This window comes from Theropithecus gelada, chromosome 12 (assembly GCF_003255815.1).
Source record: "Theropithecus gelada isolate Dixy chromosome 12, Tgel_1.0, whole genome shotgun sequence".
Lineage (NCBI taxonomy): Eukaryota > Metazoa > Chordata > Mammalia > Primates > Cercopithecidae > Theropithecus > Theropithecus gelada.
Window position 1 is genome coordinate 22871233 of NC_037680.1, and position 22876 is coordinate 22894108.

The 22876-nt window shown below is 38.4% G+C and overlaps 1 protein-coding gene across 1 annotated transcript in view; it reads left to right on the forward strand.

Moving 5' to 3' along the window:
* Positions 1 to 21285, forward strand: part of ARHGAP15 (Rho GTPase activating protein 15) — a 630382-nt gene extending 609097 nt beyond the window's left edge. Inside the window, exon 14 of the mRNA XM_025405285.1 lies at positions 20922 to 21285. Coding sequence (XP_025261070.1) covers positions 20922 to 21105 — 184 coding nt within the window. The 3' untranslated portion in view covers positions 21106 to 21285. The remainder of the gene's footprint in view (positions 1 to 20921) is intronic.
* The last annotated feature ends 1591 nt before the right edge of the window (positions 21286 to 22876 follow it).

Here is a 22876-nt window from a genome sequence, read left to right on the forward strand (position 1 = left end):
TATTCATGTGTCCCAGAACTTAAAAATTAAAAAAAAGATCAGAGACTTCCCATATATCTCTTCTCCACCCACCACATACACACAATTTCCCCTATCATTCAAATCTTGTGTTAGTGTGGTATATTTGTTGTAACTTATGAGCCAATATTGAGACGTTAACTAAAGTCTATAGTTTACATAAGGCTTCCCTCTTTGCACTGTACATTCTGTGGGTTTTGACCAATGTATAATGACATGTAGCCACCATTATAGTGCCAGAGAATAGTTTTACTACCCTAAAAATCTCCTGTGTTCCACCTTTTCATTCCTCCCTCCCTCCCCAAAACCTCTGCAACCACTGTTCTTTTTGTCTCCAAAGTTTTGCCTTTTCCAGGATGTCAGGTGCGTGGAATCATACAGTATACAGCGTTTTTAGATTGGCCTCTTTCACCTGGCAATATGCATTTAAGATTCTTCCTTTTTCTTTTATGGTTTGATAGCTCATTTGTTTTTATTGCTAAACTATATTCCATTGTATGGATATACCACACCTGTTTATCCATTCATTTATCAGAGGACATCCAGAATCTTTTTTAACTTAAAAACAAAAATTTTTCAACTTGTTTTAAGTTTTTAACCAACATATATCTCAGGTAGGAAATATGGTTCTCAGAACACATATACTTTTTACCTTGAAACTTCCTTGTCTGAGAGTATACATTGTGATTTTTTGCAACACAGTACTAAACTATCATTTCTGTTCTTAAGCTTGAATCAAAGGCCACTTCACCTTCTTGCTTCTGTTCTTTGGTGACATGAGAGCAATTAATTTTAGGATATAGAAAGATGAGAATTGCAAAATTAAGTTGTGAATTTTCAAATGAATGTGTTTACTATCAAACATTTACTAGAGGTCATGTCTTTCTTTTATCGGCAACTACAACACCATGTTGTCTTCACAGTGAATCAGAATGTAATTCCAAATTTGAAATTATGCCTTTTTCTCTCTTCTTTGGTTACACTGTTAATTATGTCCAAAAAGCAATGCTATGACCTTTTCAAAAGTGACATCCTAAGCTGTTGTTGATTCTCTAAGTGGAAACAAATGTCACCTAGCCCACCTGTGTCTTTGTTTTTAACATCAAATAACATTGATAACTAAATCACTCTAATATAGGGGAGGAAAAAAAGCTACCCTGCCATTTGAAGGCAATTTGCAATGAAATTCATCTACCTGGCCCCCTGATTATGTATACATACTGGTTTTAAGACAGCACACAGGAGGCTTTGCCAAGAAAATTTTAAAGTTCAAGCAGAAAAAATAATCACAATATCTTTCAGTCATTTGCTGTGTGTGTTTGTTTCCTTAAAATGCACAGCTAAATGCTCTCTACACACAGATATCACTTGGTAGGTGGAGTATATCTTATTACTGGGTTATTTTCCAGTACATTTGGCATAGTTAAGGTAAAGTGTATTAACTTCCTCTCAAAATAAAGATGAAAACAGAGTTGTAGCGGCTGTGAATGCTTCAGCCATTGTCAGGAAGTTAAAAACTGACGGGAGACCCAAATAATCAACTCAGCCTGCTGCATATACCATAGTTTTCCCCTGGGATATCTGGTCTAATCCAACAATGTATCTGACTGGCATGAATGTAGAATTACTTTCAATAAAGATTTTATTTCAAGCTTGGATGATTTCCCCCAAAACATCTTGTCACTGAGGAAAAGTATATCATAGAATATCTGATTTTTTTTTTCCCCCTACAAGTCAGCTTTTGAGAGGGGGAAAAAAAATACACATTACAACTCAAGTACTCAACTCAGGTCAATTCACTGTAAAAAATCGCATTTTAACATATCTACACTGATTAAAGATTTGCTGTGTTAAAGAAATCAGGGAGCTGTCAAAGAGAGCTTACCCTAAAGTCTGGAAATGTAAAAAATAAGTACCACACTTGCTCCACTCCAGTCTGCATTCTCCCTGCAGTGGCCTCCAATCGAAGGGCAGGCAGGACAGATGAGTCCACCAGCTAACACCCTGCTCCGAGAATATTTGTCTTTTTGCAAGTAAGGAACATTTAAAGGTCACATCTTCCAATAAGTATGAAATTGTTTCCAGGCTATATGAGAAATATGAATGGCCTGGTCATGATCACACGAAAATGATCTTCATTTCTCTGTGCATCCTTCTCTCTCTCTTTATTCCATTCTCTTCCTTCATGATGCCACATTAAGTCAGCATGTTCAAGATAGGGGAACAGTAGGTAACAGTTCATTACTCTATTTTGAATTCCCTTAAACGTTTCATTTAGTACTTGCGTACATTATTTCAGCCTTGGTGTCACATTGTTTAATTTATGCTTGGTTCATATAATCTTAAAAATAGCTTGTGTTACCTACAGAGTTTCATCCCTTACTAAAAGCACACAAATCATATGATTTAGCACTAATGGGATAGGAGTAATTATTTTAACATTTAATAATCATAACACATTGTATTTATACAATGTTTTAAATTCAAAATCCCTTTTATCTCTATTATTATATTTTATGATTAACATGCAATGTTACAATAAGTATGTACACGAAAGAGCACTCAGCATGGATAATAGTAGATAAAACTCTAGAGAGGCATGGAAAGGGCTAGAGTTGAGTCCCTGTTCTTTGACTTTATTAGCACTGTGTAACCTTTGGACAGATCATTAACCAAGAAGTCCCTAACCCTGGCTGCACACCAGGCTCATCTGTGAAGCTTTTTAGAAACTCTGAGTCCTGGGTCTCAACCCTGAACTACCAAATCAGAATCTCTGTGCAATTCCTTTCCTTTATTAAAAGCCTGAGCTAGAGTGGAAAACCAGTGAGTTCTAATCTCCCTTTCCTTGTTTATAAAACAACGATTGACAGAAGAAAATGTAATCACATATAATAAAAATTAATGTTTCTGGCTGGGCGTGGTGGCTCACACCTATAATCCCAGCATTTTGGGAGGCCGAGGTGGGTGGATCACCTGAGGTCAGGAGTTCGAGACCAGCCTGGCCAACATGGTGAAACCCTGTCTCTACTAAAAATACAAAAAAATACTGGGGAGAACTGATTGAACTGGGGAGGCGAAGGTTGCAGTGAGCCAGGACAGTGCTATTGCACTCCAGCATAGGAAACAAGAATGTAAATCAGTCTCAAGAAAAAAGAAATGTTTCTATAGTTTGCAAAGGGTTTTCACATACATGTTAAAATTTAATCTTCAAAACAACCTACGAGATCAGTTTTGCCATTAACTTCACTTTCTAAATGAAGAATCTGAGGCTCAGAGAACTGCTAGGGCCCATCTAAGATCACACAGTCAGTACCTATAGAACTAGCACTTAAGATTTTGAGCTTCCAGATCAAGAGCAATGGTTCTTTCCTCCAGGCAGAAGAGCATCACATGCAGAGCTTTTAAAATGTACCCAGGCCTAACTGCAAACCATTTGGATGGGTCCCAGAGGTTAACATGGTTTTGAATCCTCCACAGATGATATTAATATGCATGCTGGATAGAGAATTTCTGCCCTAAAATGATCAGAACAAGTTTGGAAAATATAAAGTACTATACAGATATAGTGTGATGATTTTATCACAGTTTTGCTGATACTTAAGCACGAATTCAAAGGGGAGGGAAATGATGCGTGGACACAAAGCTGTTCAGACCTAGGCTCCACATTCAACTTCAGGTCTTCTCTTTCATGAACCAGCTCTATTCTATTGGAACTTCTCTGACTCCCCAGAGCTCACAGCTGCTGTCACAGGTTGGATTTAACATGGCACGAGTTACCTACTAACACCAACAGAAGTAAAGATGGAGCAGCATGGGGCAGAAAGAGAAGTCAAACGATGACATTGGACCCAACAAAGCCTGGCCACCCACAGAAGCTCTGGGGCATCCAGGGCCCATCACAGTTGTCTCCGGGAGGATGAAGATGGCTTGGCCTTGATACACTCACTGCAATTAGTCATTGGCCGTGGGCTGTCTCCAAGAGTCTCTTGGGGTGAGGTGGCTCTCCTCAGCTGAGGCAAACCCTGCAGGGGCTGACAGCCGAAGCTGCCTGTGGACTTGACACCTGGAAACTGGGCAACAAGTCTTTCCTCAAAGAGAGACCTGGGTGTACATCAAGTGTCCAGCACAGTCCACCCTTTGTGGTGCTCGGCGTGTGTTCTTCATCATGTTCACATTTGAGAAGCAGCTCCCCCAGGACTCTCAGGGAGAGAGGAGACCTTTGAAGAGGAAACTTTAGAAGAATAACTATAAGCTCTGCAGCTACAGCTGGACCTGAGCCCAGTTCATTGTCTCCATCCTCCACTCTCTATTTGAGATTGCCCTCATCTTTAACAATGGTCTCTGCTGGTCATGGTGGGTGCCCTAGATGCAACGTCCCAGACCCTTATCCATGAGGGATCTAAGCTCCTGTGTACCATGTCTTCTCAGACAAGAATTTCTGCCCTGTTCATGACCCATCACAACTGGGCAACAGAGAACTGGAAGCCCTATGTGGATCATCTGGGTACCGCCCTGTCCCCCTGGTGTAACAGCAACCTTGCCTCCTCCCTTTGATCACACTAAATTACACCTGCCTAGATAGTGACTCTTTGCCTTGACAGCTGGTGCCTGGACCCAAGAAGCTCCATGTGCCCAGAAAGCAACAGTAGCTTAGAAGACAGTAATGCGATATATTGTTCAAATACAATGATATACACAGAATAGCATCCTTCCTGACTGCCCATTTATTTTGTTCCAGAGGGTGCTATATTCTAGTGACCATGTCATAATTCTGTAAGTCGGGCCCCCTTGGCTGCCCCTCAGCCCTGATACTTATATATTAAAAATTGCATCTACCTGGCTTCTAGTAATTAAGCCCCACCACCTGGCCTCTATTACCAGTGTCTCAGCTTCCCCATTGCAATCAGTGAGCCTAGTTCTGTAATGGACTCTCCTACAGTCAACCCTCATTTACAGAGTAAAGGCCCCTATAATCACATACGAGTTTTCTGTAGAATATCAACGACGCTTAGCAACAGCCCTTCAATTTCATTAACCTTAGAGTTACTGAGTTACTACCCACGACTTCCCACTATCACTTCTAAATGTCTCATACATTACACCAGCTAGTATCTTCCACAGATCTAATGCCCTAATTCACCACCAGGGCGAGTTTTCACAATTGGACTGGCTACCTTGTGCCAGGACCCGTCTGCATTCCACCTGCCACCATCAATGGACTCCTCATTGCCAGTCAGGCTGCGAGTGACCCAGCTCCAAATCTCCATCTTATTCCTGGCTTTCTGGGACCACTCACAGAACCAATAATCATGGGTTCAGTTCTCCAGAAGGAGCCCCTGAAACAGAGTTTGGCAATCAGGGCATTGTTAAAGGTTAACCACTGTGGAAGGAAGGAGGTGGCAACAGGATTGGGCAGAGGAATAAGCTGAAGTGCAGTGCAGTCCCAAGAAAGCTTCAGTCAGACCCCCAGGAAGCTGTGGGACACATAGAGCCTGTCAAAGTTGTCTCACAGTGGGCAGAAATGGTCCAGCCTTTATACTGACTGACTGAGTGGGGGCCAGAGCAGTGGCTCACACCTGTAATCCCAGCACTTCAGAAAGCTGAGGCAGGAAGATCACCTGAGGCCAGGAGTTCAAGACCAGCCTGGGAAACATAGTGAGACCCCATCTTACAAAAAAAAAAAAAAAAAAAATTTTTTTTAATTAGCTGGGCATGGTGGTATACACCTGTAGTCCTAGCTACTCAGCAGGTCAAGGCGGGAAGATCGCTTGACCCCGGAAGTTTGAGGTTACAGTGAGCTATGATTGTGCCACTGCACTCTAGCCTGGGTGACAGAGCAAGCCCTTGTCTCTAAAATACATACATACATACATACATAAAATATATGTTGATGGATCAGTCAGTGTTCTTGAGCAAGGAGGCTTATTGTAATTGAGGCAAACCCTGAAGAAGAAGATAGCTGGAAGCCATCAGCTACCCCTGCAACTATGCAGGGGGTCCTTCCTTGAAAGGAGATCTGAGTGGCCCATCTCTGCAACCAAAGTAGCCACCATAATTATCAAATTGGCAAATGTACGAATGGTCCCTTAACAGACGAAGAGCCCTCTGTTATAAAGCTTAATATAATGCTTGATAGTGGTCCCTAAAAGATGAGTCATTTCATGTAGAAATTCTTAGAGCAGGTGATCACAGTCCTACGTGCTGGACGACAGAATCATGAGTTAGCCCAGCATCCATATTTACAGGGACATATGCAGAAACTGGCACAATTCATTCCTTCACCGTAGTAAAGATGATAAATTTATATGTGTAAATGCAAAATAAATTATTTTCTATCTTTGAGCAAAGTATTATACACATTTTGAAAGGGTTTATATTTCTGCAGATGCATCAAGCATTTTGCCGAAAATAAAATTATATGGTCAAATTTTAGATGGCCAAAAAAAATGGCATCATTATCTTTAGCTTCAATCCAACCATAGTATAAAACAGATAAAAATTACTCTCTATTCTAAATTCCTCTCACGCCAGTTTTGTTGAAATTAGTTACATGTTGGAAACTCATTGTCAGATAGTATATGGGAAGGAAAGACACACTGAACAATTACAGGCCCTTAAGTTCTCAAATAGTTGCGCTTTTTATTTTGCCTTCGTCGTCTTGTCCTCTCATAGTACATATGAAATTTAGGTGTGCAAGAAATGTAATTATTATGCCAACATTAAAATTAATTTATCTTTCAAGGCCCTATTCTTCTAAATGACTTCAATTTGGTCAGTTAAGACTGTCTTCCAGATTTTTTCTGGTGATATCATTAGTTCTGGAGGGTTACATAGAGCCGAAGCATTTGGTGGAGGGGCAGAAAGGATATCCATTAATACAGCATTTCAACAAATACTTACTGAACACTTACTACCATGAGCCAAACACTAATCTTATTCTATGGATACAGCACTAAGCAAAAACAGATAAAGTCCTTGTGCCTAAGGCATTTATATTCTGCTGGAGAAAGATAATAAAGCAGATTAGCAGCAGAGAAAGTGTCTAGCTTTTCCCACCTCTGCAGTCTGGTCTTCATTCCCTTTTCATTTGCAGTCATCATTCCCAACTTCCAATCCCAGGTCTGGATCTCAGTCACTCTTCACGGAGTACTCTGTGAAGCTATCTTTGGCCACCCTGCCTAGATATACAAGGCAGCAATTTCTACTTAACTGCTCCTGATATACTAGGTGTAGGCAGTTCTGGAATCCTGCCATACTACTAGGTCTTCCCCAAAGAGAAGAATACAGATCTGATTCTCAAGGATCCTCAAACCTTCTAACTGCCTGCACTCCCAGGGAACGGGAGTAGGAAGGACCAGGGCCTGGGCCACATACGCATCTCACCTTTCCTTAACCCTCCCTCCCGAAGTCCAGAAAATCTTTCTCTAGTCTGGCAGCAAAGTAGCCTGGCTCTTTATCTACCTTCCAATCTACTGATCAGTCCGTCCATATTTTGGCTGCAGCTCTGAGGCCTTTGGCACTTAGGCTTTTGAAACTCAAAAGCACAATCCTTTGCAACTCGAATGCCTTGCCTTGCAAAAATTAAAAGCACTTCTGCTTTTCTGCTGTATCACCCATGAACTGAGGCCACAGTGCTGCTGACTGAACCTTGGGGAAAGGCCTAAGGTACAAGGAAGGGTAGAGAAGAAGCCTCAGCCATTATCTACTACCTCATCTTATCCCCAAATGATACTTTGACTTTCCCAGAATGCTCATTCTTTCATCATTAATCCGGCAGCCCAAACCACACTTCAAAGATTGTTCAACCTTCCATCCAATACAGGAATCTCAAACATCCTGCCTGAATACTTCTCTTGATAGGGAACTCATAGCCTTTTTGTGGGGATAAAATATTTAATATCTTTTATAGGGGCTCCCAATGCTTTGCCAGTATATATGGGGGGGAATCTATACCAAAGGGGGGTTAATAGTGGTAATGTCTAAGTAGTAGAATTATGAGTGATTCTTATTTTATCTTTATCTGCATTTTCTAAATTGTCCATAGTATATGTAAATGCATTACTGTTTTGAAGCAGTCTTTTCTATTTTCACAACACTAATTCTTCATACAAAGGTAAAATCCATCTCTGGGCCAATTCCAGTAGCTGGATTACAAGAGGAAAGTTGACTCTTTCTTTCATGTCATGGCTCTTTGCATTGAGTCATCATGGCTTCCCTAAATATTCTTTCCCCCCCCCCCCGGCTAACCAAACACTTTCAGTTCCTGTGCTCTTCCGTTTAGAAGGCACACTCTGGCCACATTCACCTTGGTGCTCACTAGTTTTACAGCTTCCCTCTGAAAGTCTCTGCAGAAAGTGTCTAACACTGGCCAGGTGCGGTGATTCACACGTGTAATTCACAGCACTTTGGGGGACCGGGCGGATTCCCTTAGGTAGGGAGTTTGAGATCGGCCTGGTCAACATGGTGAAACCCTGTCTAAAATTACAAAAATTAGCAGGGTGTGGTAGCGGGTGCCTGTAATCCCAGCTACTCCAGAGCTGAGGCGGGAGAATTACTTGAACCAGAGAGGTGGAGGTTGCAGTGAGTCGAGATCATGCCACTGCACTTCAGCCTGGGTAACAGAGTGAGACTCTGTCTCAAAAACAAAAAAGTCTAAAACTTATTTTTCCTCAGCAAGTAAAACTAAGCACAAATTGGATGATGATACCCAAATTGCAATTGATTCTCCTTTGACTATTTTGCAACCTTTTAAACAAGGAGACAATTCTCAAGAAAACTGCTAAAGATTTTATGTAAGTGCCCTTAATGAAAAGTAAAGTGGCTCTTCTCTTCACCTACATAAAAAGGAAAAACAAAAGAAAAGTTGAGGAATATTCTGCATACTAAAAATATTCCTTTTACGTTTATCTAACATCACAAGGCAAATATTTAAGTACTATATATTCCACTAATAACTTATAATTAGGTGCATTATTCTGCTTGGCTTAATTAATGCTGATCCATGCACAACACTCAATATTCTGTCTAATATATTACTAGCACATACCAGGTTTTTGTGTTTTTTTCCCCCGAGACGGAGTCTTGCCCTGTCGCCCAGGCTGGAGTGCAGTGGCGCGATCTGGGCTCACGGCAAGCTCCGCCTCCTGGGTTCACGCCATTCTCCCGCCTCGGCCTCCCCAGTAGCTGGGACTACAGGCACCCGCCACCACGCCAGGCTAATTTTTTGTATTTTTAGTAGAAGCGGGGTTTTCACTGTGTTAGTCAGGATGGTCTCGATTTCCTGACCTCCTGATCCGCCCAACTCGGCCTTCCAAAGTGCTGGAATTACAGGCGTGAGCCACCGCGCCTGGCCTCACGTACAGTTTTTAAACAGCTATATTGGACAAATTCAGGTAGAAAATAATGACAGTCTTACAATTTTTTTATTTCTAAAACTACTCCCAACATAATATATTTTCTAGCCTTTCTCCCCTAAATGCAGAGCAATGCCTTCCCAGGATGTTGATATTATCAGTGGTTATTGGTGTATCAGCAGAGCTCAGGGAATAAAAATTAAGAATTCTTTTACTGCAGAGACAGTTAAATGCAAATGGCTAAAACCATTTTAAAAGCATGAGGAAAAACACCTAAAAAAAGCAATAACTGAAATAATCATTTTGCTAATAGGGCATTTCTATTTACAATTAGATATGAATGCTTTCAGAAGTTTTTAAATCTGTGTGAATCTGGAAAAAAAGTAATACATATTGATTTGGTTTTTCTTCCATCTGAACACCCTTCTTATCTGTGCAGATATATCCTTGGATGTGAATTAGGTGATTAAAAAATCAAAATATGTCACCCAAGACTTCTTGTTGACTCTGCCTCACTTTTTTCCCCAAGTCTTCCTCAGGTCTCAGGCCTCTCCATTAAGAAGTCCCTTGATGTCAAACTCAAAATTCTTGCATCTTAGCTATTTGCACAAAGTACATTTATATCACAGAGTAATAAAGATCTGCATCTTAATCTAGGCTCTGCCACTTACTTCCTGTGTGGCTTGGATCAAATTTTCAGTCTTTCTCAGGGTCATTTTGTTTATCTGAAAAAGTTCACCTGAAAATTTTCTCTTACTTCCAAACAAAAGAAAAAAAATGGGAGAAGAAATATCCCAATATACCATAAAGTTACAGTGATTTAAACAGCAGAGTACTGGATCAAAATACACAGAGGCCAGGCACAGCAGCTCACACCTGTAATCCCAGCACTGTGGGAGGCTGAGACGGGTGGATCACTTTAGGTCAGGAGTTCGAGACCAGCCTGGCCAATATAGCAAAACCCTGTCTCTACTAAAAATACAAAAAATTAGCCAGGCATGGTAAAGCGTGGCTATTTGGGAGCTAAGGCATGAGAATTGCTTCGACTTGGGAGGTGGAGGCTTCGGTGAGCTGAAATAATGTCACTGCATTCCAGCCTGGGTGACAGAGTGAGACTCTGTCTCAAAAAAAAAAAAAAGAAAAAAATATATATATGTATATATACATACATACATACATACATACATACATAATCAGCACAGTACTGAATACCCAGGTGTGTGGCCGAGTGCAGGCAATCTGCACAAAAAAAGCAGTAAAACAAATCAGTGGGGAGTGGTGGTTTATTCAACAAATGTCATAGGGAAAATTAACTGGCTTCCAGGAAAAAAAATACATTTAGATTACCATCAAATTTCACACAACCAAAATACAATGAATTAGATGATATGCTTTTCAAAACTATTTAAAATAATTTTTAAAAACAAGACCTTGATAATAGTTATTTGATCTCTTTAAAATGGATGAATTTTATAATAAAAACAAAAATAAAAATCTAAAAGAAATAATACTATATATGACTACATAAGAACTAAATAAAATTAAGAAACACAAGAATTGGGAGATTGTATGTGCCACAAAAGTAATGAAAAGTTACTCTTAAGACATAAAGAAACTTAGAAATCTACATATGCAAGGATTTTATTGTAGCATTGTCTGTAATAGCAAAGAATTAGAAGAAGCAACCTAAAAACCTAGCAGCAGAGAAATGGTTAAATAAATTAAGGTATTTCCATACTATGAAATGTAACAACCTTTTAAAAAAGAATGAGGTATTTTTATATGTACTGACTTGGAAACATGCCCGTGATACATAGTGAAGGGGGGAAAAGCAAATTTTAGCACATTATGTATTTTTTATTTCATCTTTTTTAAAAAGGAAAAAAATTATATATATAATTGTGTGTGTGTGTATATATATAAATATATAAAGATAGGTAGATGGATAGATGAGTAGAAAAACATCCAGAAGGGACACCCATCTGTTAATTATAGTTATGAAGGAATTTGACTAGGAAACAGGGAAGGTTTTTAACGTTTTACTCTTCAATACTTCTGATTAGTACTTTTTTTCCCCCCAAAAGACCATGTATTGGTTTTGCTGTACAGAATAAAATGGGTTAAACAAGCAAACATAAAAGCACACACTGTAAATAGGAAACGGGCAGGAGGAGATGTTCACGGGAGAGAAAACGCACATGGCTGCTTGCTTGCTTTATTAACTTCTTCCCCATTTCCTAAATTCAAAGAAGCCTAAGTTCAAAGAATGACGGACTATTTTTTAAAAAGAATAATACCAAATTATAATACTGCTAACGGGACTAATAGGCTCCCCTCCCCCCGCCCCCATGTTATGTTTTAAGGAAAAAAGAGCCATAACTTGATAATGTGGTGCTGATTCTGAAGATGTGGTTCCCAGCCAGACCAGCAGTACTGCTACCGCTGGGGAACTTGACAGGAATGCCGTTTATCAAGCCTCTCCTCCCGGACTTGCTGAATCAGAAATCTGGAGGTGGAGCCCAGCAACCTGCCTTTTAATACCTTCCAAATTATCTTCCTGAAGGGTGAAGTTTGAGAACCACCGATCGCGTTGTTACATTTCTATTATTTTACACTAAGGCAGGGGTCTTCAACTGCAGCATTATTGTCATTTGGGGCAGATAATTAATTCTTTGTCATCAGAGCTGCCGGTGCATTGCAACATGTTTAGCAGCATCCTTTGCCTCTACCCATTAGACACCAGTAGTAATTTCCCACCCCCACCTTCTCATGACAATAAAAAGTGTCTCCAGATACTGCCAAATCCCTTATAGGTGGAGGGGTGGGGCTTGGGGCAAGGTACAATATTGCTCCTGAATGAGAACTACCTAAATCAATACTCCAAAATGTGGAGGAAGAGTACATGGGAAGTTTTTATTTATTTATCTCACTTATACTATGAAAGCATAGGGCACAATTCATTCTCTTCTATATACGGTAATGATGAAGTGATCTGTATTACATATATAAGTCATAGGAATTATTCCTGTTAGAAGTGAAAAATGCCAGATACAGAATTACATAAAGTGCATTTTCTCAAAGTTGTATGTAGATACATTATATAAACATTTCTATCATCTCTAAATGCTAACAGTGTCATTCTCCTTGAACTCAAGAAATGATTTCCATCACCTTTAGAAATAAGTCCCTCCACAGCATTTCCTACCTCTTTCGCTTTGCTCCCTGGCCTCCAGCCAGAGAGCATTCTCTGCTCTATGCTGGCATTCCTCACCACCAGGGTACTGTACCTAACATTCCCTGCCCGGAACACTCGTTCCCCTGATATGTGCACCTCGACAGGGCTCTGCTCAAATCTCCCTTCCTTAGAGAGGGCGTCCCTGAGCACTCCATCTAATACACGTAGCACTTCTTACCACTCTCTGCTCATTAGTATTACCTGGGGGTCATTCAAAAATGAAGGCAGCCTGGCCTTGCCCAATATTAAATAAAAGAGAATCTCTGGGAATGGATTCCAGGCCATCAGTGTTTTTTTTTAAAGCTCCCTAGGGTCGGTGGAAGAACCATTACTTCTCTTTTTCTTAGCTTTTCTTGAAGTACTTCAGAGCCTGAAGTCACATTTTATATTGCTTTGTGTATGGTTTGTTGTCTGTTTTCCCCACTAGTTTGTAAGCTTCATCTGAGCAGGGATTTTGTCTATTTTACTCATTGCACTATCCCTAATATCCAGAATAGTGTCAAACACATAGTAAGTACACAATAGATTTTTAATGAACTAATAAATGGTTACATCGAGTTACCAGTGTTTATTATACTCTTCTAAAGTTTTCAAATTTTCACTAATAGAATGCATTTATCATCAAAAAAAAGAAATTAAAGCTGATTTTAAAATCTGCCTTTAAAATTTGTGATATATTTGAAGCACAGTGATTAGCACATAGACGGTATTAATAGTAACAAACAGTAACTACTGTAAATGTTTCTTTTTGGTATTATCTACTATGTCAGAGTTTTGGTTCTGATATTTTTATCTGTGTTTGTTATCACCTTACAGAACACATATTCCAATTAGAAATCAGTTATTAATTGAAGCCTGTGGACCATTCATTTTTTCACTTTTTAGTTCTCACATTTTATTAAATATTCTAAATATTGCTTTAGAGATACTTTAGAATATCACTATAACGCCCAATCAATAAAATATGAAACAACTGAATAATTGAAAATGTTTCAATCTTCTGCATTGAAATTCATGCAAAGAGGTTCAATAAATGCAAAGAATCTGGCCATGTTAGCTATCAATACTCAACTGCCATATAACGCTCCTTTGCTATAATGTACTTCAGAATTATATACACATAACTTCAAAGCTAATTTTTTGCTTTTATTTAAAAGCAAAAATGTCAGAATATAGCAATAATTCCTATTGAGGATGATAGTTATTTTGGAAAATAAGAATTACATGTTTAGATATAAAATTGAAGACTTTTCATTTCAGCCAACAGATATGTAAACTGGCATATAAAAAATGGCTGACTTATCTTTGAATGACTACCTTGAAACACACAAATATTAAATGCAACAATACTTGTGAATGCTCTCCTGCTTTTCCAATACTTGAGAATGTTTCTGGCACACAACTATAACTTTAAAGAAGGTGGAATTTCTGCTAAGTCCTCAATCTTATAAAAAGGCCAGTGTAGATAGCAGTATAGTTTGTGCAAATTGAGGGTAGGCAAGCATATGGTTAGCATGGATCCCCCCCCAAAATAGTTATAGCACATAGGAAACATAAGTTGAGCATATTGAAAATTTATTCTATTTTTAACAGCCTCTCTTTAGTTAAGTGGTCAAAGTCACAATTAACATTTCACATGCAGTGGCTGAGCTATATTTTGCAAGCCAGGTGTGACCTGATGGCAGGAATACATTTACCACCACACTCTCCTTATTTTGTAAAACTATTCTAAAGTTATGTGTGTTGGAAAATCATGGCATTCCAGAGATAGAGAGGGGAACATTTCTAATACACCTTCATAACTTGAGAGTTGTCCTCCAGGCAATCATGTGGCTTTCAACACACTTTGCAAGTCACTATAGTAACTGCAAAGCACAAACTTAAAAGAAAGTTCACATCCTTAAATCTGTTTGGAGCTGAACTATTATTACAGGCCTTGGTCTTCTTAATTCAGCATTAATTTTTAGTTGTATATTAAAGTTTTCTTTCAGTTCGAGTCATTTGGCTGTGATTTCACACGACTAAGAAATTTCTTTGAATTAGCAATTCAGCTCATTTTGGGAAAAACTTACCCAGCATAAGGCTTTTTTGAGAGGATTTCTTTTCCGGGGGTCCAACATCTGTAGCACTGGATTATAAATTGTTTCTAAAATAAACTTAAATTGATGGATCACTATTCTTCCCACTTGGGCCTGACAAAAGGTAACACTCACATTTCCTTTCTTTTATGCTGTAAACTGTATATCACTTTTCAGCTCTTGCTAGAAAAATGAATTCTTACTCATTTTAAGATTTTATAAACTTGAATTTTACTTAGTGGTATAAGAAATGCTTTTACTAGGAATACATACGAAGTGCTATTTCATGAACAAATTCATAAAATCATATTTTTGTCAGGCTATTTAAAACTAAGCAGTATAAATAAATAGCCTTTCTCAAGAATTGCAGTTTGGGGCCTTTTTTTTTTTCTGTTAGTTAAGCATTCTTAAGTTAGGCACTAAACTTTGAGCTCTTCATGTTGCTTAGAATCAGGTATCTTTGCTATGATTTCTTGGGAGTAAATTAAAGATGAGTCAACATACATCAAGAGGAATTCCCAAATACTGATATAAGGTCTGAATATTTTTGGGCCTTCCTGCCCACTACTATCATGTTAATGTCCCAACCATGTCTTTCCTTTACCTTTCTCATTCAGATTATTTCTTTTGCCTTTTGGCCTTTGTTTTATCATAAAAGGGGAGTTTCTTTCATTTCTTTGCTAAAAACAGGTCAAATGGTAGCTCAAAATTTACAACACAGTCATGGAGTTTAAGGACCTAATGAAACCTAAGTCCTACCAGAGGAGTGGAACTAGCCAGAATGACCAGAATCTGACTTCTTTCTGAGTTAGCTGCTACAGAACTGTGAAGCCAGGGTGGCATAGGAGGATAAAATTTCTAACATTTTCAGACTTATATATGGTAGATCCTTAGCAAAACACACGAGAGCAGCATTTCTTCATATACACTCTTCAGTGTTACTCAGAAAAGAGAATCTATGTACAAGATTCAAGTAATTTAGGGAAGACACAAAGATGGGCAAGGATTTTTTTTTTCTGCAGGACTTTTCAGAGACTTTATACTTTTGTGCATTGTGAATATCCAAGAAGAAAAAGTGGCACTCAATTTTCTCCAAAACTTTTACGTTGGAATGCCATTTTCGTAAAGCATATCAGAGAAATGGTGTTTTACAGAACCAACTTTATTGAAAGGTATTGCCAAAGCCATGGTAAAAATGTATATGGTTTCTGGATCAGATCCACCCCACCAACAATACAACTCAACTAAAGCTCAAGCTACTTGAAGTATACCTGTTTTTGAGAGTTTTCCATCTAAGATACTAAATTGAATTATATTATTCCATGTAAGGTTTTTATTTCTTCCAGCAGCCTATGCTTCTTTTCTACATATGTTTTACTAGTTGAAACCTTCAGAAATAATCCCTAGCTGTTCCCCCACAATAAGAGTGAAAATTATGGTTTCTCTTGATGTGAGGTTAAAAAAAATAAAGAGATGTAATAATTAGATATAAAAAGAGAGATATATAATAATATAATTTTGCAGGACAGCATTCTAACTATATATTTGAAATTGTGGTTGATTCTCTCTGTGATCCTAAATCAACCACTTAACTATTTAGGAGTCCAGCATGGTAGGCAATATGTAAGCTTCCATTTGAATCATGACATTTATAACAGCATTAATACATTTTCCCAGACATCCCCAGTTCAGGGGCCTTCTTTGCTGAAAATGTCTATCCCTACATAAACTTTAATATGAAAATGTATTAGTCAGTTAACATGAATTATATAGTTCAGTATTTGGTGACTTTTACCCCAAATTGATCTTTACCTTCATCTTTTCTAACCTAAAGACAGTGATTTCTTAACACATGAACTACTATTTGGTTGATATTTAGCAAATAAATTGCATATATATATGTACGTGTATGTACATATATAAATATATATACATGTGTATGTATATATTTATATATATAAATTGTATGTATATATTTATATACATATAAATTGTATGTATATATTTATATACATATAAATTGTATGTATATATATAGATTACANTAAATTGTATGTATATATTTATATACATATAAATTGTATGTATATATATAGATTACATATATTTACACATACATACATATTTGAGATAGTGAATAAGCAAGATAGCCTATGTTCTATATAATACTATATCTAACCTTTTTTCTTAATGACTCTTAATTTTTTTAAAAGTCACTACAAGTAACTTGATCTTCCTAACTCAGGAAAAAAATCTCAAGCTGCTGAAAAATTTAACCTGCAATAATGCAAACATAACAGGAATACAAAACTATGCGTTATCTTTTAAATTTACTTAAACGAGATTATTTAAAACATGTGTAAGTTAAAGTTTTATTAAAAGCAAATGGAAAATGTGCAGGGAAATGCACATAAAGGATACTGGTTTGAGGCAGAATGAATATTTTATATTTACACATGCATAAAAGCACAAAATGAACATTTTTTCACAGGAAATTTAGGTAATATACATTCGCAGAAATTCATTACAGGAGTCCCCCATGATGGCCCAGTGGCTTAGAGAAGCCTTCTCCCAAGGGACACTCAGCCATGCAGGCACATGCCTTTCCCCAAGGAGGCACTCGGACATGCAACTCTAGCCTCCAACTCTCTTGTATAACTGCATCTTCAATCTTCTACTTTTACATAATCTCTTTCCCCTTTCAAACTTCCTTGGTTCCCTCCCCCACATTTGGCCCCACTCTGGTTTCTAAGACCAGGTCTTTTGCTGAGCAGCAAAAATATAAAGAATGCTACAGAAATAGTAAATAGTCTAGCCCTATTTCAGTTTTCTTACTCTCCCTTCAAGGCCTGAGTCCCCCTTGAGAGCCGAGTTACCCCTCCACCCACGCAAGCTCCTCCAAAGCTATAGACCCCTTCGCAGCTTCCACTCCCATAAACTCAGACTATCCCTCCACTAATGAGCTCTTGCATATCCCTTGATTTTTAGCCTCACCTTTGTGGGTCTCAGTTTTGGCTCACAGATACCTTAATCTCACTGTCTCTGCACCAACTAAAATTAAATAGGTAACTGTACCTTTGATCCTGTCAACGTTTACATTATCCTTTTGCCCTTTCAGATTTCCTGGACTCCAAGTCCTAATGTTCTTCTACTACCCTGTTGGCCAAGATGCCCCATTCACCTTTGTACCTTCAATAGTCTTGCTTTTGCTTCTACCTTCTCCATGGCCCATGACCTCTGAGCCCTCTTCTCTGCTAGATAAATCTTATCAATTTAGACATTTGCCACCAATAGGTAAAGTTATTAAAACAACTTTTACCTAATAAGTGCTCAATTGATTATTTCTGTTATCTATCTCCATATTTGCCTCTAAAATGTATGTGTGTGGTGGAATTAATGAAGCAGTTAGTATCATAAAAAGGTGTTAATTTAAAACCAAAAGGGAAAAACCTGCATTGCCTGTATTGTGAATCTTACTTATGGCTTTTATAATATGCATATCTGGGAGATGCTCAGGAGAGATGTTAAACTGAGGTAGATGGGCATGTTAAAGAGAAGCAAAGGTCCATTCCACTTGCCCTCTACAGAGAGGAGGATGCTTAATTCACTCAATAGGATTTTGGCAAATGCAATAGCAAAGTGGCATAGCTTCTTATATTCCAAAAGAAACTTTAAATTTGAAGTCTCAGATAACTCACACTCTAAAAATATGAGAATCCCTTCCAGAAATGTAGCCATGCCAACAGTGCTCACAGGTACAAATGCTCTCTGTTTAAAGCAGAAGAAAAGGGAAAATGGGAAGCAGAATATCCTGAATATTCAGTCTAAATTTGAGTCATTTTACCCACAAGAAATGTACTATCACCAGGCTGTCAATTACAATTCTAAGAGTGAAAAACGGAAATTCGGACCTTCTTATGATGGATCGTATAGTCATGTGGAAGGTGGCAGAGTGAAAAGTTGGCCCGGTTACTAGGGCCAGGAGTCATTACAGACACTGACAGTGACGCTTCCACAGGTACTGGACCCAGACTGCCTGGGCTTGAATGTCAGTTTGTGTAACACTGGCTGTCACATCACTCAGTCTTCTCAGTGTTCTCATTTATTGAACAAGCTTAATAATAGAAGCTACTTCATGGGATTGTTATGATGAAGAAATGAGACAATAAAATTGCTTGGAACAATAGTTTATTATTATTAACATTGGTCAGGTCAAATATGCTTTGCTGGCCACAGTATGTGCCATGAGCTTGCTTGGTGGTGGGCAGGTACCAGGCAGTACACGCATGGCGTTGGCCCTGCTCAATCTCTTTCAAGAGATGGACAGCATGGCCTCTTGGTCACAGAAGTGGTTCTTCAGAGATTCAGGTTTGTGAAGGGAAAAAAAAAAAATGCAACAGTGCCCCTTATCTGTGGTTTCACTTTCCATGGTTTCAGTCATCCAAAGTCAACCACAGTCTGAAAGTATGAAATGGAAAATTCCAGAAATATGCAATTAATAAGTGGCATAGCATTCTGAGTAGCATGATGAGTTCTCCCACCTGAGATGTAACTCCTCCGTTTGTCCAGAGTCTCCAAGCTGTCTGCCCTGGTGCCATCATTCATAGGGTAGCCCTCCCAGTTATCAGCTCAATATTGTGGCATCACAGTGCCTGTGTTTGAGGATTCCTTATTTTACTTCACAATGGCCCCCAAAGCGCAAGAGTAGTGATGCTGGCAATTCACATATGCCAAAGAGAAGCCGTAACATGCTTCCTTTCAGTGGAAAGGTGGAAGGTCTCGACTTAATAAGGAAAGAATAAAAATTGTATGCTGAGGTTGCTGTGATTTATGGTAAGAATGAATCTTCCATCTGTGAAATTGTCAAGAAGGAAAAATAAACGTGTGCTAGGCTTGCTGTTGCACCTCAGACTGCAAAAGTTATGGCCACAGTGCATGATGAGTGCTAAGTTAAGATGGAAATGGCATTACATCTGTGGATGGAAGAGAAACACGTTCCAATAGATGGCAATCCGGTTCGGTGCTATCTAAGGTTTCAGGCATCCACTGGCTGGGGGGTGGGGTTCCTGGAGCATATCCCCCGAAGATAAGGGGGGACTACTATAATACCAGTCTTTCTGCCTCCTGTGATTCAGAGATATGTAGGCCCACTTAGGCCAAACAAAGAGAGGCCTCTAAAGTCCAACCAACTCAACAATGTTCCACACTGAGCTCTGAAGCCAGAGACCCCACTGTCTGGTAAAAAAGTGCTCCTTTGCCTTGCTTTATTTTCCACACTCTTATTTCCCTTGGGTTGGGATGTCTGATAGAATGAAGAGTTTGATATTTCTTAGCACCCTGTCTTTCCATATGCTGTCCTTCTTTCCTTATCACTAAAACCCCACTCTTCTGAATTTTAATATAAAATCAAGTAGGCTTCAGCCGTCAGAATAGCATTACTTTTTTAATTATCAGTTTCTAGGATGGGGCTTTATTTTCTTTTTAGGAGTCCTGTGTTGGAACAGGCAAGTCATTACCATTAATAAAACCAAATCCTAGTGTTTCATTGGTATTCCAGCTCTCCATAGGATCCTCACACAAGCAAATACATATTTGATTCCAATGGGGCTCTTTTCCTGTGCAAATGCTACAGGATTCTGCATTTTATTGTGGCAGTAAGCTAAATTGGCTGTCCAAATGAATGGAGACACTTAGAATTTTGCCATATACCAAACTGTCTCAGAACCTATCTCCTCTACAAAACACATTCCAATTAGCATTTGCCAGGAATACTTTACTCACCACTAATCACGAAAAACTTAGTTTTTAAAAGCCTACCTTCAATTACTAATTGTACAGACATTGTTCTGGTTATTTTGTTTGAGTTCTAATGTTTTTTTTTTTTGCATGCCTCTCACCTGTTTCCTCAATTGTCTCTAAGCATTTTAAAGGCTGCATCTTGTTAACTTCACAGTCATTTTTACTGTTTAATATACTTACTCATTCATTTCACAAATATTTGTTGAGTATTCACAATGCTCAGGTATTATGGGGTAAACAGTTGGACAAGGCAATGTATCCTTTCCCCAAAACTCATAGGTTCTACTTCCATATAGTAAAGTATGTAGAGTAGAAGATTAAATAATGTTGTAATGCAGTTACTTTTCCTGAATGAAAAACCTTTTTTAATCACTCCACAGTAACCACAACTTCACTTCAAACTCCAGTGGAATTACTTTTTTCTCTCTCTCTACACAGGATAGTGGCCAAAGCCTCCAAGAACCTCATGTCCACACAAAGCTTAGGGATTGTATTTGGACCCACCCTCCTGCGAGCTGAAAATGAAACAGGAAACATGGCGATCCACATGGTCTACCAGAACCAGATAGCTGAGCTCATGCTGAGTGAGTACAGTAAGATCTTCAGCTCGGAGGAAGACTGACAGACAAGACAAGCTACTGAATACGTTCACATCTGTCTTGATGCCTAATATTTTTACATTTCTGTAAACATATTTCTGAAATATTTTTTGCCTTTCAAGCGACAGATGCCTCATTTTGTGAAAACTTAATGATGATTTTGTGTTTAAGTTCCAAACATTTGAATAAAATAATTGACAATATTTGCTATATGTGTTCTACATTAACCCCTTTGGTGCTATTCCTTCTAGCACTTCTAGGAACACATCATGCATGCCTCATGCTATTAAATAATATGCAAAGAACAGCACATATTCAAAAAATGGCCTTAATGCTGCTCCAGGGAAATCGGGTGTGCGGTTGTGTATGTGGAGATATGAGTGAGTGAGTGTGGTTGGGAGTAGGGGTGCATGTGCACACATGTGCTTTCCCAAGATCCAGGCTGCCTTAGGCATGACTCCATACTGTTACTCGGACACGGATAGAACACAAAGAGGTAGGAAGGGAGAAGCTATTAATTTGTAAATAGAATGAAGGAGATCTGGTTCACAACCAAAACAGATATATTTCATCTTTTCAGAATATTTCTGTATATATAAATATAGTCCAGCTATTTTCAATGCTATACAGTGAAATTTATAAATATAACATGTTGAATGGCAATTTTTCTCAAGAAAAAATGACAGTTCAAAGCATTTGACACTTAATTTTTTTTATAAATACTATTTGTAGTCCCATAAACTCACTATCTTATAAATTAGAAGCAAAATTAGTGTCCTGCAATTTTGATCTTTATATTACACAGGAATTGCCTGACTGCTCATTTTTAATGCTAACATCCATTTTGAATCTTCATCAAACTGTATATCTTCCTTTTCCCTGGCTATGTCATTTTATGTAGAATTTTTATTATGCTTCTGAGGATGCTTTATTGGTGAATTACATTAAATCCATCTAGAAAAATAACTTTTTTTAAAGGCCTTTTTTTTTTCATATGCCCTAAGGATTACTTGACTAGACTTAGATTGCTTTATCCATTTGATGGTTAGTTTCAGTTGTCATGGATAAACAAAAGGGTAACTGTCTAGAATATATCAAACATTGTTTTATTTTGAAAAGTATGTTCTAGTTGAACACATCTCATACCGGTTTTATGAAAGTATTCTGCTGATAAAAATGTAGACTTATGTTTGACAGCTTTTTAATCAAATTCAAAGGGAATAAATAAAACTAATCCAGTGTGATAAAGAGTAAGTCTAGTTATCGATTTGTTCATAAAATGAAAAATAAAGCATGTAAATAAAACGCGTGAAGCACAGATCCAGAGCAAACACTTAGAGCAATAATGAGCTCCGCGGCATAAGCTGTTTGACAGCCAGATGTGCAGGCAGCTCCAACATCCATGGAGCTGCCTGAGGAAGCGGAGGACTCCCTTGTCCCTCTTGAATGTCTTCATTTTAGCAATGGCGCCAGTAAGTGGGCTTGTAGCCAACAACAGAGAAGCCACAATATGTGCTGAAGTGCAGTTTCATCCAGTATGACGTATACACACACGAAAAGACGAAAAAAGTCACATGAAACAGACCCCCATGATCTAAAGTCACCAGTAACAGCGCGCTGGCAGACTTGCGAGCTTTAGGCGATTCTTATATGTAAAACTGCAATTATGCCTTTCAGAAAAACATGGAGACATGAAACGAGTTTCTGGCGTTCTATTTCAAGTCATTCTCATTTCCATGCAATTCCGTATTCTCAATTAGGTCTTTCCCAAGACTTTGATTACTTCCCTTTTTG